Source organism: Ursus arctos, unplaced genomic scaffold, assembly GCF_023065955.2.
Source record: "Ursus arctos isolate Adak ecotype North America unplaced genomic scaffold, UrsArc2.0 scaffold_33, whole genome shotgun sequence".
In the NCBI taxonomy this organism is placed as follows: Eukaryota; Metazoa; Chordata; class Mammalia; order Carnivora; family Ursidae; genus Ursus; species Ursus arctos.
Genome location: NW_026623019.1, coordinates 9,704,404 through 9,723,084, shown reverse-complemented (window position 1 = coordinate 9,723,084; position 18,681 = coordinate 9,704,404). Strand labels below are relative to the sequence as shown.

The following is an 18,681-nucleotide window of genomic DNA, read 5'->3' as shown; positions in this document are numbered from 1 at the left end:
AATTACAGCAAGTACAGACTAAACTCTGAGGCGAAAAAGAAAATGAAATATTTCCTCATCTTTTTCTTCATGTATGGCTATTAATAAATCTCTGTGCAGATTTTCTTTTTAAATAACAACATAATGTTTTTGATATATGTTTAGTAGGAATCCAAAATCATGTGTGTGTATATGTATCTACGTTTACAAACCTAGACACACGTACATACATAAGCATATGTGTATATACATATACACACATTTTCATCTTGTCATGAAAATTGAACATCTGAGAACCCATTTATGCGTCATTTCTGAATTCCATTGTTTCTAGAGCTTTCGCAGCACACATATTATTTCAATTTCTAATTTTATTCTCCTAGTTTTTAACCACTCACTTTAGATCCCCTGTTGAGTATAAAGCCTAACAAGGATGTATGTAGAACATTATTCTTTATTTTTTGAAACTTATTCATTGTTAATTCAAATTAAGAGAGAGAAGCCTGGTTGTTTTCAAAGCACTCACATGCTTTAGACCACATTTGGTCTAAAAAAGAAAAAAACATATATTTGGTCTTTCTCTCTGGTTCCAGGTACAGAACTCCCCAAATCCTTTGAACTTCCTAAGTGATAGGAGTGGATTTGTTAATCATGATAAGTCCCTTTCAACCACACCTGAGTTTATGCTGGTGGGGTGACTCTGGTGGACGCCGAGACGGCTTCAGAATGAGGCTGTTGCCTGAGGAACCAATCAGGGGACTAGAGGGCTGGAAATCCCTACCTCCCAGGAAGGGAGAAGGGCTGGATATTGAGTTCAATCACCAATGCCCAGTGATTTCATCCATCGTATTTATGTAATGAAACCTCTATAGAAAACTCCTAAACAGGGTTCAGAGAGCTTCTGAGTTGGTGAAGATCTCCAGGTGCTGGAAGGGTGGCATGCCAGAAGAAGCCATGGGCACTCTGAGCGCCCTTCCCGCCATACTTTGCGCTAAGAATTTCTCCCATTTGGGCCATTCTTGAGTTGTATGTTTTATAATAAACCACCAATAGTAAGTAAAGTGCTTTCCTGGGTTCTGTGAGTCCTTCTAGCAAATTACCAAACCTGAGTTGCAGATCACGGGAACCCCTGAATTTGTATTCTAAGGGGAAGAAATGTGGGGAGCCTGGGCACCCCATTTTCCTCTGGCATCTTAAGTGGGGGCAGTCTTGTGGGGCTGAGCCCTCACTCTGTGGGGCCTGGGCTAACTAGTGTCAGAACTGAATTTAATTGTTGGGTACCCAGTGGTGTCTAAGAAAGAGAGAACTGGTTGGTATGAAAAAAATTTTATATGTATCTGTATTATAGATATATATCACTAAGGAAACACTGAACTAAGGCTCCAGGTGTAGCCTTGGGTTCAAGAACAGGTAAGAGGAAATCCTCCCTCCTTGGACCTCGAGGATTAGCAAGTTTTATTAAGACCTACTTTGACTCTCCAATCCAGAAATTACGGGCTCCCTGAGTATTAATGTCTCCCTGAATCAGTTAATTCGTCCGCCAAAGCAGGATGATGATTCTACTCTGAGAGGGCTACTGGAACAATTAGTACAATAATGAATGTACCTAAAGTATCTAGAAAGGTGCCTGGCACATTGTAGGGGCCTTCGAAATGACAACTGATTTTATTCAAACTTTCAAGCATAGGAGAAAACCGAGGATAGCACCAAGGTTCATACTGAGTACAGAATATTTCTGTATGGTGACTAACATAACACAAAAGAAAAAAAGAATATTTCAGTCTCCCATGTGATATAATCAGTCTGAGATATTCCAAAGTAATTAACACTGAATATTTCATTCGTTTGGCAAATTCTATTGGGCATGTACCATCTGCCAGGTAGTATCGTATGCACTGGGGATACAGCGAAGAATACTGACAAAGTCCTAGCCTCTTGGTGTTTACGTTCTACTGGGAGAGATACAATAAAACAAGTAAATATGTATGTGAGATGGGAGTAAGTGCTATGGGGGAAAAGTAAAGCAGGGTGAGAAAGATCAGCAGTACTCGAGTGTCAGGGTTATTTTACACAGGGTGGCCAGGGGAGTCCTCATTGAGAAGGGGGAGGGCAAGCCATGCAGATATTGGACGGAAAGGCATTCCAGGCAGGGGAAACAGCCGCTCTAAGTGTCCTGAGGCAGAGAATTCTTGGCATATGCACAGAACAACAGCTGGAGTGCAGAAATAGGGCAAGAGGTAGGCGATGCGGTCAGAGGGAGAAGGGGACCATTTCCAGGAGGGGACTTGATACCATGGTAAGGGTTCTGGCTCTTCTCTGAGTGAAATGGGGCACCACTAAGGATTTTAGCAGAGCAACGAGGATGATCTAATTTTTTTTTTTTCTAAATCATTCTGGTTGCTGTGCTAAGACTAGTGTATGGGTGGGGAGGGGGCAAGAGTGGAAAGACGGAGACCAGGTAGGAGACTGATACAATAATCTAGAGGCCAGAACAGTAGCTTAGCCCTGGAGAGAAATGGTAGAGGCAGTAAGGTGGGGCCAGACTCGGGTTGCGTTTGAAGGTCATATTGGTAGGGTTTGCTGTTGGAGGTGGGATATGAAATAAAGAAAAAAAAAGAGTCAAGGATGATTCCCAGGTTCTTGGCTGAACCTGCCACTTCCTGAGTTGAAGATGCTAAAAGAAGCAGGGGTCTTCCGGAGGTAGGAGGAACAGGGGGAGGCTGACAGGAGGTCACTTTGGCACAAGTCAAGTTGGGTGGGCTACCAGAGAGAGAGGTCCAGAGGACAGTGGCCCATGCACGCAAGAGCACTAAAAACAGGTGTTGCTCTTCTTACAATGTTAAAGAATCCCATGGCTTGTCTTTAGGGCTTAGCAGTTCATCTAACTCTTTGCTATTCCAAGTGTGCTCCTGGACTAGCAGCACAGTATTGCCTGGGAGTTTGTTAGAAAAAATGCAGACTCTCTGGCCTTCCTCACACCGAGTCAGAATCTGAATTTTTAGCAAGATCCCCAGGTGATTTAAATACACACTAAAGTTTGGGAACACTCACCTAATTTGAACCATCTGGGAAACTGTTCAAAAATGCAGTCCCCACCCTAGAACAATTAAAGTAGAATCTCTGGGAGTGAGGCCCAGGCCCAGGTATCTCTACCAAAGCCCCCAAGTGGTCCTGGTGTGTAGCCTGGGTTGGACCCACGGATCTAACTCTTCATTCCTGGCACATTCCCTCTGTACTACTAAGCTTCTACTGCTAGCGCTCTCAGAAGCCCACCTCTGAAGAGATGGTCAGATCTAGGGTAGCATGAAGGTATGTAACTAGAGTAACCCAACGTTCTGGTTTACTGGGGGCAGTCTCAACATAACTGTTCTTAGCGCCCCCTTTCACTCTCAGATGTATCCTGGTTTAGATGAGAAAAATATGTTCTCCCAGCGTAACACAAAATGGCTCTGCACTTAACATATCTGGATTATAAAGTCGTAATAAGAACATACAGATCAAAATGGCCGCCAGCTGTTGGATGGACAGATGGACAGATGAATTCCCTATATGACTCCCAGTGCTTAGATATTGGTCCTTAAAGCATTCTATATACCGCTTATCAGAAATACATAAATTCCCTCACTCAAAGGAGGGTTGGGGAAAACTGGTCTCCTTCCAAAACTTGGGGTGGGAGAGGGTGCGGTTTTATTCTGCAATTAAAGTACCAAAGCCAACTGTTGATAAGCCGGGAGCTGATGATGAGGATGTGATTATCCAGCCCTTAGCAAAACTTCTCCTTCCTTTTCCTTTTGGATCTTTTATTGTTCATGAACTACTCCACCCTCAGGTTCAAAGGGAAAAGTAGAGAAGGTAAATAAAAAGTTAACTGAGCAGTCCTGCTAATAAGCTTAGTGGGAAAGAAAGTAGAAAGTAATGGGGCTGTTTCTGGTCACCTGTGAACCTAAATCCTTTTGGCTCATCTCTTTTTCCAAATTATTACCAGCTGGTTTGAAGGCTTGTTGAAGGCCTACTGATTGCCAGTAAAATTAAAGTAATCTTGTATTTTCCAAACTATGTGATCTTCCAGAAATAGGCCTTGGAGGCTTTCCTTCCTGATTAACCAAGGACACTGAGCAAGCGCAAAGCGAGCACCTTCTCCTTTCCCCAGGGCCCCTCACCTTCTTCCTCCCCTCATCACCCATTCCTAGGGGTAGACGGATAGAATTCTTTAAAAATATTTTTTGATGTAATGAAATTATTTTACATCATTTAAAACAAATTCCATAATAACTGTTGTAAAAATGGACCCAAATAAACAAAACTACAGGCAGGAGCAGGGACTTTTGTGCATATAGACTATACCACAGATTTTCCTAGCTGCATCCCTAGGATGGTTATGAATGCTTTTACGAGGCAACCACAGTATTAATGTTTTAAACATGTTCTGTTCCCATGTGTTTAAAATGTCTGGACAAAAGTGTCGACTGATTGATGAATGGATAAAGAAGACGTGGTGCGCACACACACACACACACACACACACACACACACACACAGAGGAATATCATTCAGCCATAAAAAGGAATGAAATCTTGCCATTTGCAATGACATATATGGAGCTAGAGAGTATCATGCTAAATGAAATAAGTCAGCCAGAGAAAGACAAATACCATATGATTTCACTCATGTGTACAATTTAAGGAACAAAACAAAGCAGCAAAGGGACAAAAAAAGAGAAAGGGGCAAACCAAGAAACAGACTCTTAACCATAAAGAACAAACTGATGGCTACCAGAAGGGAGGGAGGGAGGGACGGGGATGGGGAAAAGAGGTGACAGGGATGCAGGAGGGCACTTGTGATGAGCCCCGGGTGATGTATGGACTTGTCGAATCACTACATTGTACACCGGAAACGAATATAACACTGTATGCTAACTAACTGGAACTTAAATACTGTATGCTAACTAACTGGAACTTAAACACTGTATGCTAACTAACTGGAACTTAAATAAAAACTTTTAAAAAAAGATGTATGGACAAAAAACTATCCATGCAAAGTAAAATAGCCAGATGCTGAGAAGACAGTTGAAGAGAACTCTCTAGTCCTTTCGCTATTAACTGGAACGTAGGTGGGTATTGAGTTAAGGCAGGTAAAACATGAATACCTGTTGAACTGGACAAGCTTCTCAATGGAATCCCTAGACATTAGAAAGGTACTTTACTGGGTGTCTGAGTATGGGGGGGGTATTTGTTCTGTTTTTTGGGCTGCAAATCGGAATAAGCTAGAAAGGAGGAAGAGTTCTCTGCAGCTGAGGAAGCAACACAGCTGGTCTTTCCCCATCAGGCCGCAGATCATAATAACTTGAGAAGCATGCCTTAGCTTTGATCTCCATTAACAGTTGACCAAAGGCTTTTCCTTCCAGAGCTCTTCAAAGGCAGAAGCTGGGGTCCTGGGAGGCAGGGCTGTAAGGAGGTCCTGAACAGTCACACTGAAGTGCCTAGGTGTGGTTCCGCAGTGTTGAGACAGGTGAGTCTCCTGAGAGTCGTCTTCCTCGTCCTTAGGGGTGTCAATGTCTTTTCGATCCTTATTCTAAATTATACCTTGACTTACATGCATTATGCACTAGGGCTTCAGTTGGTGAGTCAATGACATAAGGTATTTTAATAAGGAGTTCTAGTTTAATGTAAAATTTTGAGGTGGATCCCGAGGTAAATACAGGGAGGCAAACCTAGCCAGGTTTGGGAAGACCCTCACTCATGATTAAAAAGGGAAGGCAGATTATTGATCAGAAGAACACGATCAATGAAAGGATTCCCCAACCATTCAAAATGGCAAACTCTAACCCAACAGGATGGAAAATACGCAGGATTAGCCACTGAAACAAGCATTACTTATGTTTTCTTTACCCACAGATTGAAGCACATACTTAACACACGACCCTCTAGCAGCAGGCCTATGCAGGTTTTCAGCTTCAAAGGAAGCTCTGGGGAAAAAAAAAGTGGTACCACTTGGCTTTTGTGGAACATCTCAGAGAGAGACTCACTTGTTTTCCCACATGTCTAAAGGCCCAGACGTCACACTCCTGCAGTCAGTGTGGAAGGTAAATACAAATAGCAAACATCATAACTACTTACCCTGTGCAAATAGGGAAAAGAATGTTGAGAAAAAATAGCCTCGAGTCAGAGTGAGTCAGAGTTGGTGAGGCCAGGAATATCATTCCTCACCCTGTATGTAGCTCTGGAGTTTTAGGCCCTTGCTTTAATCTCCTTTCCCAACATGAGAAGTGGAAGGGTTTTATATGGAAAGAGAGGGTAAGCCTCCAGTTCTTGCATGATTTGGTACTATCTTGGGTGAAATGTACTCACTGACAAATTATGTTGGTAGAGCGTGGCCCCCGTCCTTGCATGGAAAGCCTGTGATCCTGACAGGGGAGGGCCAAGGACCTTATACTAGCTTCATGCTCTTAGCTCTCAGCCTCCCAGGCCTCTACTTCCCCATCTGAGATGATCTGACCCCAAAGAGATTTTCTGGTTCCCACTGTCACCTGTAAGGATCTATGACACTATATTGATCAAGTTCTTTGAGACTCTCCCAAGAAAGATACCATTTTAAGAAAAACACACTAAACCACTAACAAAGAAAGAAAACCCTTTCTGGTCTCATTCTAGGGCATAACTTCGGCAAATTATCACGGGAAACTCAGAGTAACTCTAAAATGAGAGGCACTGAGTTGTTCTTTGCTTCTGTACTTCTCCGCAGAAGAAGCATCGCAGATGGAACCACTGGTTTCATCTCAAGGAGTCACCTCATCAAGAACTCTGCTTCAAAACCCAGGGTGAAGTAAAGACCCCGGGGGTAAGGGACGGCCAGCAGTGTAGCTGGAAGTATCCGATGTTATGGTGGGCCCTTTCTGCTATTAATTAATGTTGCCCGCAGCTTTAATGGCTTATCTTTGATCTCCATTAACAGTTGACCAAAGGCTTTTCCTTCCAGAGCTCTTCAAAGGCAGAAGCTGGGGTCTTTAATGAATGTAAGAGTGGGGATGCTTACGGTTGGACCATTTATAATTTTTTCTGAGTTCTTAATTAACTCTATTGTTGACAACATGAAGGGGCTTTGCCAAACACAGGGTGGCCCAGCCTTGGCTGGTCTAGCTTAGCCTCCCTTAACTTTAAATGCAGACCAGCCCTCGCCCCTCTCCTTAAGGGAAACTGGGCTCTTCAGTGATCTCAGACAGGAGGCCCAGCGTAGCATCTACATTCGCACCTCAAGGTCATGAGCCAACCCAGAGTTTGCCAAACACCTGGAGATTCCTTATTACACGCACAGAGTCAAGGCTCTGAGGAGTTGGACCACCTAGACTCGAACTAAAAATTTCTCTATCTATACAAGGTGCTTTTTCTTGATGTCACCCCCATTTAACAAACTGCAGAACCACCAAGAAAGCCAAGTCACTTGGGAAATGCTGGTCTAAACCCATCACAGAGGCTAGAGCCCAAATTTTCTGTTCCAAACACTGTCATGAAGGAGTGAAGTTTTGCCTGGAGTTACGGGAAGCTTGTCCTCCAGCTGGATCTACCAATATGGAATTTACTTCCCCGAAAGTAAAATCACCCTCACTAAAGGCCCACAAGAGCTCCCTAAGTTTTCCGGGAGCGACGAGACACACTGTGCTGAGGGTACCTGGGGCTCCTGGTCGTGACCGCTGGGGTCCCTCTCGTAGCTCTCTGCATACAGTCTGATGGTCGCCCGCACGCCGCTGGAGGAACTCAGCCGGAAGATGAGCCGTGATGCGTCTGAGAAAATGATCCTCAGGCCCTGAGACCAAGAACACCCAGAAGGATCAGTGAATCAAGGGACGGATACACAGGTAGTAACAATTAATAATACTTGTGGTTAATGATGGGGAAGACTTAGGGGCAAAACTGAATAGATGCTCAAGTTCCTTTGGTCGGGAGATGTGGGAGCCAGAAAGAGGCAGAGGGACAAGGAGGGGATGAAGTTTAATAAATGTCCCTGGGCCCAAAGTTTGTCCCTTAGAAACCTGCCGGGCGCAATGGGAGTAGGCAATTTCTCTATTACAGTAAAGCAAACTGCCTGTGTTAAGCTTACCCCCATGTGATATGAGGCTTTGCTTCAAGTTCATCTCTTTTGATTCTTTCCTTCTGCCCACATTCCCTTGGTAGCATATGAAGGCTACAGTGACATGCTCAGGTCTGGAGCCTCGGCTGGGTTCTGGGGTTCCTGCTTACAACCCCTTCTCCTTGGCTCTGTCCTTCCTTCTTACGCTCCGACCTGGCCACCAGGGTGGTGTGGGGGCAGAGCTGTAGCAGTATTAACATGCTTTTGGCTCAGAATGCCTCCGTTTTCCATGCATCTGTTTTCATTAGTGGCAGGGATTTTTGAAAAACACAGCAGTAAGATCATATTGTAACGTTTGTTGAAGGAAATTTGTTTTCTCAAGACAACTGATAAAGCCTTGTTATAAATAAGCATATTGGCAGGGGCCAGAGGAAATAAGTGGAGGAAATAAAATAATTAGTCTGGTCACTTGTTATTTCTGAAAAAGGAGAAGTCTCAGGCAACTTTGACATCAGACATTTTCCCTAAGAAATTTGCCCTTGAAACTCGTCTGGCCTTAAATCATGGTTGTTAAGAATAAGCCATGATTAAAAATATACCTGCTATTTAAATCTGACTGCCAATCCCTTACCCCACCCCCATATCTGCTGGGGTGCGGTGGGGTGGGGTAGGGGCCACTATGATTCCATCTGAATGGTTTTCTGCTTTTTAAGTTTTGTAGGCATATTTTGTTCCAATCCCCAAACAACAGCCTTAGCCTCTTTTGGAGGGATTCAATGTCTGCCACGATTTGTGTAACAAAAAGGCGCCGGCTCCCTTCCTGGCAACTCATCTCTCTCTGATACTAGCTTTGCAAACAGGATGATACTAACCAGGATTCTTTCCTGGGCAAACATTTTAGAGTAGCCCCTGGGGATCAGGTCCTGGGGATATGAAGAGAAAGACACAGTCCTTGCTCTCCATAAACCTGGACTAGTCATTGCAACCATATTACAAAGAGTGGCAACCATTTCCCTAATAAGCACCTTCAGCTGCTGGACGAGTAAATAGTTAGGACATTCTGAATGGAGTATTTGACTCAATTCCCTACTACCGGTAAGAGTTCTAGACCAAATTATGTTCAGACAACGAGGCCCCAAAGGCTCCACAACTGCACCCACGGTCATGTTTTTACAAACTCTTTTGAAGCTGGTATTTCTTTACAAGCTTGCACTCCCCTTGTCACCATATATGGGACATGTGAGTAGGTAATTGGTCTCTCAGGACCGTGGGTTATGCATAAGTTGGTTAAAGCAATATTTAAGGTTGAAGCCCTAAGCCACCTCTTCTTGTAGATTCCAAACCACTTGAGGCCACCCCTTCCGATGACCACCCAAACTCAACCCTTTTATGTAGCGCCCATTACACCATCAATGTAATTAACCAATAATTAATTAATAACCCCAGATTCGTATACAGTCAGTGGGAGGTAGTCAAGAGCCCAGGCCATAACAAAGCACCAACATGTATTATCAGCTCACAACTAAGCTTTTTTACAGTGAAATTAGGGTTTTTTTTTTTTTTCCTTGTGGGTTGTCATATCTTTGGCTGTACTTCTAGATGGCTGGCTAGAATCTACATCTGGTCGCTTGCAGTAGATTTCGTGCTCAAAAAGATGATAAAGGTGTGCATGATGTACTGATGACCTCTGTTTCCTAAGGAACCAGCCATGAGATCTTACCAGAGAACCCTTGTTGCTTGGTGAGACCTCTAAGTGAGGAACACCACAGTTCTCCTCCTCCACATGGCAGGACAGTTCTAGACCCAGCCCAGTTCGGTGCTGCAGTAACCCCAGTTCCCTGTCTTTTGAGTGTCACTTTGAAGTGTGAAGATGTATTGGCTTGCTTTGGTGTCTGCATGTTCTTTCAATGAACTTAATGAATGTGCGCCCTGAACACGAGCCATGTTCTCTCCAGCATGCATCTTCACCCACTTCCAATTACATTATGAGGCCAGAGTCACCACTGACCAAGACTTGCCAAATTTCTAAATGTTCTGTAATTCCAACAAAAGCATACCAATCAACCATTTTGCTTTTTTAAATTTTCAGGTTAGGGGCACCTGGGTGGCTCAGTCGGTTAAGCATCTGCCTTCGGCTCAGGTCATGATCCCAGGGTCCTGGGATCAAGCCCTGCATCGGTCCCTCTGCTCAGCAGGAAGCCTGCTTCTCCCTCTCCCTCTCCCTCTGCCTGCTGCTCCCCCTACTTGTGCTCACCCTCTCTCAAATAAATAAGTAAAATCTTGAAAAAAATAAAAAATAAAATTTCAGGTTAAACCAGGGGTTGGCAATACAGTTTGTCAGCCAAATTTGACCTGTCACCTATTTGTATAAATCAGGTTTCATTGGAACACAGCCAGTCCCATTTCCTTTTGTATTCCCTAGGGCTGCTTTTGTGTCATAACTGCAGAGCTAAATCATTAGGACAGAGACTGTCTGGCCCACAGGGGCTAAAATGTTTACTATCTTTTACAGAAAATGTTTGCTAAACCCTGTATAAACCATTACATTAGCTGCAACATGAAATACTTACTCATCAACTCTACCCCAGAAAAATATTTTATCTATGTGCTTTATCAAAATCCCAAGAGAGAAAAATTATGAAGGGTGTCCAATCCATGCACTTTCCCAGGTATTCTAGCCATAGATTCATCTGGACGTATATGTGACCTGAATCAACTTCCTTCTGACTGACTACCTATGACAAAAATGGATTTATGAAATTGCATTTTCTTTTCACATCCTCCCTTTCCTTGCATGGTCTACAGGGTACTGCCTTATAAAACCCATTTTTGCAGTCACTCTAGGAATATTATTGGAGAGTGTATGAAATTCCACATGAGACATTTCCTTAAGAGCCAAGTGTTAGGAAAGGCTTTCCTTCCCTGAGGAACTGGTATTTTTTGTCTTTCTGACAATAATAACTAACCATAGTTCCCTTTTCAGTATGGCTGCCAGAACACTTAATGCCAAATTTGAGGTTCAGCCCAAGCGGATCCTTATGACTTGCATAACTATGACTTTTTCTTCTTCTGTTCTTGACTCTCTACTCTTATTTATATTTTCCCTAGTCTTGATTTCTGTTTCTTATTTACATCCTAACAACTTCATTATGCGTGTTTTTGCTGCCACAAATCCTCCTGAAGAAACAAGACCCAACTAAAAATGAATAAAAGAAGTTCCCATCTCAGCCTTAACCCTAAAGGGTTGGAATTGCTGAAATAGGTCTTTGGGTCCTTCATTAAGCTTCCAAGCTCTGGTAGGGCAAAGCCTTATGTTCCTTGTTCACCATTTATCCTCACAGCCCAGGACAATGGCTGGCACAGAGTAGACCCTTTGCAAACACTTCAGTGAATGCCACTGCATGTTTGACAGCTGGGGTAAGCACCACTGGAGTGCCTCCTTCCACATTTAAGGAGGGCTCACAAGCCAAATGAAAACACACTTAGGTTCTCCATAGTGAACTGGGGTCAACATATTTACCTTGAAGGGTAGTAGTGAGTGACGCTGTGTCTACTCATCCTTTGTTTTTAAGGCAAGGGTCTGTTTTGGCTTAAAACAATGGATTTGAACCATGATAAGTTCCTGTCCCCCTTGTGTGACGTTAGACAAATCATGAGCCCATGGGTTGCAAAATTTGCTGTACACTGGAATCGGCTGGGGTCATTCAAAAATATTGTATCTGGCTCTTACCCCAGACACTGTAATTTACTTTGAATAGGTCATGACTTGGGCACCGGCATTGTAAAAGCTCTCCAGGTGACCCTAATGTGTAGCCAAATGTGGACAGCCCAGTAGTAGCTACGTTTGTCTGGGTCACCTGCCTCATGGATCAAGTGACTGACTATAGTACATGTCAGTGTTAAGGGAGATCCCTTTAAGATCTCAGGTTTCACCCACATACTCCCATCGGACTGGAATCTCAGGAGGACCACAACATGGTGAGGGAGTGCTAACAGAACATCTTGCTGCTGTGTCCTGAAAGCCTCCTCCCAATACCTTGCCAATAGCAGAACCATTACAAGAATCTCCTCTTGAGCCATCTGACACTAAGAACTTTTAGCACAATCTCTTAAGGGATTCCTAAAGCAACAGTGAAGGAATCCTTGACGCCTCTGTAGTCATAGCAACAACAGTGGCCAGAATGTCCAGGATGACCCAACAGCCACAAGCTCAAAGAAGGGGAAGAGATGCCCTCTTCCATGCTAAGATCATGTTAATTACAGAGCAGGGTATCAGAGGGAAACTGTCAGTTCCAGCCCACCATTTTCTTCCCATTGAGTCCTGTAGTTGTCTGCCTGAGTGACAAGAGTGGGGTTTTGACCACCCTAGCTTTGTCCCAGCACTGCTAAAGGGCCGTGCTTTCTTGCAGCTTTCTCCACCCCAAAATCCTCCAATGTGCTTCCGTGTATCACTAGAGCTTTTATTTTTGTCCCCACATTTGCCCCTTGATGGTTTGCTGCTCATGGAGAGTCAATTTGGAAATGATAAAGGGGGGGAGTTCTGGCTCAGATTATCAGCTGGTGGTCTTGAGTAAGTCACTTTAAGCTCTGTAAGTCTTCGTTTCCTAAAAATGGATGAAAAACGATACAGCCTGGCTTACTGGATTGTTGTGAACATCAGATCAGAGACTATATGTGAAGAGTGGTTTGAAACTTATAAATCAGTCTATAAATACTATTCTTATGTTAAGCTCTTAATGAAAATGGTACCATGCTTTTAGTCATCCAGCCTTCCAGATTTTGCAGAAGATTGCCAAATAAAGCTTGAATGGTGATGGTTTATGGCACATTTATTTTTTAATTAGGCAGAATTAAGATTAATTTTTTTTAAGGACTGTGCCATGTTCTCTGAAATCACTACTAAACTCACGGATCTGTTACCATTTATCTTCTCCATGCCTCCCACTGAACTGGCTTCTTTGACCATAAAATAGGTCCCTTCTAAGGTGGTCTATTTAGACCATTACGGTCCTGAAGGAAGGACCTCAGAGTCATCCAGGCCACTTCCTCCCTTCACAGAAAGAAAGGGGAAGTTAAAAACTGCTTAAGGTAACAGCTGGTCATGAGAGGAGCCAGAACTTCAGGTCTTCTGACCCCAGGCTTATGCTTTTAGGTTGAACCATGAGACTGCTGAGAGTCACGCATTGCTTCTCGTGAAAGATTCGAAGAATATCTCATATGTTTTCTATGGTCCCCCCAAACGAGCACAGAGCCTTACGTAGAGTAGGTATCTGATAAATGTTGGATAAATAAATGTTGCATTTTTTTAAAGCCCTTGTGTAAATCAATGCAGGGAAATCTGCAAGTTGCTAAACACACACAGAGCTGCCAGATGTTCGTTTGGAGACTGTAGCACATGTTGCAGCCAGGCGGGGAACGAGGAACTGTACATTACCAATAGTTACTTGGCAGCGTCCGACCCAGTCAAATACGGACTTAGGATGAATTCCAGGGGAAAACAGCACATGGCCCTGAAAGCTAGTACAATGTCACATATACAGTCAGTTGGCCACACCAGGCACGTGAACCTGGAGACAAGACAGGCGTGGAAGAAAGAGACTCTAAGCCTAACTCACATGTTATCTCCCATAGGAGAGCCCAGAGATTTATCTGGAAAGCTTCAAGGTGAAAATACTGCTGTGTAACATCTGAACTGTATTTTGTACAAGAAAGCATGCAGCTTCTAAAGCAGAAGATTTGGATTGGACAGACATCTCTCGCCATGAAAAAAATTAACTAGAATTACCCATTTTTCTTTGTTGAAGTCATAGAGTTAGCTGCAAGTATGAGTTCAAAAAGGGTTGAGCAGGGCAGCAGTTAGTTCCTACTGTGCGCTCGTAGAGATTACAAACAGGAAGACAAATTAGAGAAAAGTATCTTTCCTCTTGGCTGGCCTGGACTTCAGCTTCTCCTCCCCCATTAGGACAGGCACCTTTGTGCAGTGCACTAACTGCATAGCCATACCCAAGTGCCCTACTTTGGGGAGCAAATTCTCATCTAGTCTTTTTCACCACCAACCCAGCTCTCTTGGAGACCAATAATTGCAAATAATTATTTGGGGGAAATCAAGGCCAAATGACTTCCTAAGTGCCCTTTTAAAACACACACCCAGCAAAAACCACATTAGGTGATGAGAGCGCTGCTTGGAGAGAGAAGACTTAAAAATTATCCAGATTCCAACTATCAAATTTGGAACAATGCAACTAGGTCACACATGTTCCATTTCCCCTCGTCTTTGGCCAAAATGGCTGCTGATCCCCATTCACTCAACACCAGCCCCAGTTCTGGGATATTTTGGAATCAGACATACTTTACCCACACAACACGGGTAGCTTCCTCCCTCAGTTCCTGTGATAGTCCACAGTTTTTTCCTTTTATATTTATGTTTCCTGGTGACGGTCACAGGTCCTGACTATACAAAGAATTAGTAGTTCAGTAGGAAGTGACTATGATGTCATTCATTCCGGAACGCTTAGATTCTTATCACGTATCTTATCAGGATTCGATTATCAGCATTTTAGAGGATAGTCCCAAAGCAATCAACTTATGTCAGGGGAAGGTGCTTCATTATAGCAAAACTCCAATGAATCAGAAGCAAAGGAGTAAGACCTGCCCAACTAATCAGAAACACTGTCCCCCTCTCCTTATTTCCTAATCAGCTAATAGGCTCTTAGGAAGCAAAGAATGTGTTTGGTCTTTGGAAGACAAATAGGCAAAATCATAGGAAAAGTAGCTATTATTTAAAAAAAAAATTTTAATACATGGTTTTCTTTTTTTAAGATTTATTTATTTATTTGAGAGAGAGAGAGAGAGAGAGAGATCTACACAGACTCCCCACTGAGCGCAGAGTCTGACGTGGGGCTCGATTCCAGGACCCTGAGATCATGACCTGAGCTGAAATCAAGAGTCGGATATTAACTGACTGAGCCACCCAGGTGCCCCTAATACATGATTTTCAAGGTGTCCTACCAAAAGGCCCAGTTATCTTTATTTAGCACAACCGCAATGCTGTAGAATGAACACTAAAGTTGAGAATTTTAAGTATTGTAACATCACAGTGAGAAAGCTATTGTCTCTAGGAAATCCCAGTTCTTTCTCTGGAAAGCCAAACAATGGTTTAACTACATTAGACTAAAGAAAGGCCTTTAGTCTGACAAGATGGTTTACCCTGGGCCAGCTCCCACTCACTCTTCAGGGCACAGCTTAAATATCACCTCCCCAGAGCCCTACTTAAGGTGAGCTCCCCCTGCTATGCACCCCCAAATAAGTTCTTTCTTTGTAATACCCTTCAATAAACTCTATAGTGATTACAAGTATAATGTCAGTTTGTCTTCCCTGCTAGACTGTCTGTACGCTGGTGTATCCTCAGCGCCCGGCAAGCTGACTGGCATATAGTAGCTGTTTGGTTAATATCCTGTGAATGGGTGAAGACATGAATTAATCACACTTCCACTATCTTCACTGTATTGTACTAAAGTAGCAAAGGAATATATATTTATTATGGGGCTTTTTTTTTTCAACATCACAACTTGCAACAGAAAAAGGATTTTTTCACCCAGATCCCATCACAATATACATGTAATGACAACACCTACACCCTAAACATTTCTGTTACTCAACAGAGGAGGACTATTCGTAAGTACTAACTTTCAGATTCAACTAAACTGTATAGGTGGGATAATCAGCATGGCTGAGATGATTTCTTAAATTCCACTTTTAGATGCACAAACCGCACTCCAGCAAGTGGCACAGTATAGAGATAAGGTGTTCACAACACTCTCTCGCTTGGTTCATTGATTAGAATGTGATGAAAGTTGAAGGTTGACCTAAATAGAGAACTCAGTCTTTGGCCCCTAGATTCTCCAGCTGATGCCAATCAGTTGCCTTCATCTGATGCCCCCCAAAACGAGGCTGTGATAAACTTCTCTCTCTCTGCTGACCAGGGATTGGTAGCACTGCTGCAGTATATATTAAAGCACCAAAGGCCAGAATAAAATGTGATTTCAAGATTGCCAATTCACTTGCTTCATTATTTTTAATACTGAAATTAAGAAGTGCAGACACCTTCCTGCATATTAAAATAACAACTCTAAAAGCCAATTGACTTTGCAATCAGTCTTCAAAGTGTGCTTTTTCTCTGAACTAATTTCAAATGGTTCTTTTTTCCAGGTTGAGGACAGCATCAAAATGTTTCCACGCGGCCTGCATAACTTGAAGAGGTATTAACAAGCTCAGAGTTAGCCTGACATAATCAAATTGGATTTGGTTTTCCACATCAGCTAACTGGTATGCTTTTATTTACATCAGGTTTTTTAATATCAGCTGAACTGTTACTGGCAAATGACTTCAGCACTGGTGGAATTTCATGATTTTTTGATCTTGTTAAATAGAAATACAGGCATGGGACGAGTCATGAGGAGAGACTCAGTTCCTTAAATTTTGCTCCTGGTATTAAGGTTTCTCTCTTCAAAGCTAATTTTCAAAACAGGTCATGGTTCTGGATCGATGCCCACCCTAGTAGCAATATGCCATCACTTGATGCTGGCACCACCAGGATTGGAGAATTCCTCCTTTCAGAGCTGGAAGAGTCCCATAGCTATGAAGCACTGAGTGGTGACTCTGGGAGATTTGGGCTACATGGAGGAGATGGGGAGGATAATGGTAAGAGGTAATCTGGTGCTGATGATGTTCCTTGGGTTGTTGATGGCTAAGGAAGAGAGAAAGCGCCCAGCACCATGGAAAATCTTGATGTTTGTACAAAGAACTCATTCTTGAGGGAAGAGTGGGCCATAAGGAGCTACCGGCCTTTCCCACATCACCCCCATCTCTTTACAAGGCATAAAGTGGGAACCTCTTAAATGAGTCAGCAACTGGATCGAACTGCTCCCTACGCTCATAGGAGCTACTGGCTTATTTTTTCCACTCATATTTGAAGACTCAATCATCATTCACTCATGTGACTAGATTTTACCTGAAAAGAAATAGTGACATACCGTCATGGAACAAGAGCGGATGAACTGCAGGTGTTCAACCGTGCCTCACTAAATTGCTATTTCTAAATCAGAGCTCCTCGTGGGTCCCATTTAACAGAAGACACACATCAGCTTTTCTCTTACAGTCAATGTCACAAAAGTATCAGCCCCTTGGAGGCAGCCATAGTAAATTCCATGAGATCTGGACAGGCCATGGGAAGGCCAGTGAGGTCCCTGGGAATTCAAGTCAGGGGTTGAATACTTCAGGGGTTTCCTTCTTGCTCCTTAAATGACCCCCACAGGGTCTCACAGGCAGGACAGACTTTGCTGAACGTTTCCACGGCAGTGAAGTGGATAAGGGCAGGGCTTATCACTAGAACAGGATTTTAATTTCATTTTGGACGGGGGAGCATTTCTTCTTTATCTCTAGAGATATATGTGCGAACTGCTTTTTTTCCACAGTCTGTTTCCTGACTCTAACCCCAAATCAAGGACAAAAAGGAGACTGAGCTGCCTTAAAAAACCTTTTCCTTTCTGGAGCAAAGTGGGACTGAGGAGATGGGGGAGGGGCAGACTTAGGGAAGGCAAAAAAATGTGACTTTGAATCAATTCGCAGATGACTCAGAAACTGAGGAGGCCTTCCCATGTCTTCACATGACACCCTGCAAAGTTATATTCTGTTCAGTGTTGTTTTCCCTGCTTTTCTCATCATATATGGTTCATTAAATGTCAAAATCCTTCTTTCCCAAGGATGCTCTTTTAACATTACTTCTTTTAGATAACCATTTATTAGTGGTTATTATGGGTCAGGACTCTCTATGTGTTATCAAATTCTCCCAAGGGCTATATGCGGTAGCCACAATGACTGTTCCTATTTTCACAGATAAGGAAAGGCCCAGGGAGACTGAGTAACTTCCTAAGATCACCCAGCAAGGAGGTGGTAGAGCTGATTCAAACCCAACACTTGCTGATCTCAAGCCTGTACACTTGAACACCACTTATGCCCTTTCCTCAAACTGATACGCAGTCAGGTTGAAGATTCTGGTAAGGGGGAAGCAGCTGATAGTTCTTGAATATCAAGTGGATACTAGCCACTGTTCCTGGGGCTGTATAGGACTTCCTCCTCATACCTTCTCTATAACCCTATATGATAATTATTACCAACATGCCATCTGCCTGCCCCAAGAAGTTGAGAAAAGAGGAGTTAAGTAATATGCCCAAAGTCACAAATCGAGGCAGTGACAAAGCCAGCCTTCAAATCTATGCCTGCTTGACTTCAACATAATACGACACTGGAGAGGCCATAGCAATATGCTTCCCACAGCAAACAGAGATGTTGCATTATTATGTTTCCTTTGGGTTTTGCTAGGCAAGGCATACTTTGTTTGTCCTTATAGATCAAATCTCTTCCAACTTAATTTTAAAATAATACATAATTTAGTAAATTATTTTAAATTACAGTATTCTCTAACCAAAAGGACAGATAATAACAAAGGTTGGCAAAAGCGTGCAGAAATTGGAACTCTCATATACTGCTGGGGGAAATGGAAAGCAGTGCAATTGCTTTTGAAGACCATATGGCTGTTTTTTTCTTTATTTATTTTATTATGTTATGTTAGTGTTATGT

The 18,681-nt window shown here is 43.0% G+C and overlaps 1 protein-coding gene across 1 annotated transcript in view; it reads right to left on the bottom strand.

Moving 5' to 3' along the window:
- The window catches only part of PGM5 (phosphoglucomutase 5), a 190,350-nt gene that overhangs the window by 31,487 nt on the left and 140,182 nt on the right, over positions 1–18,681 (bottom strand). The window contains exon 10 of the mRNA XM_026519317.4: positions 7,645–7,779. Coding sequence (XP_026375102.1) covers positions 7,645–7,779 — 135 coding nt within the window. The remainder of the gene's footprint in view (positions 1–7,644; positions 7,780–18,681) is intronic.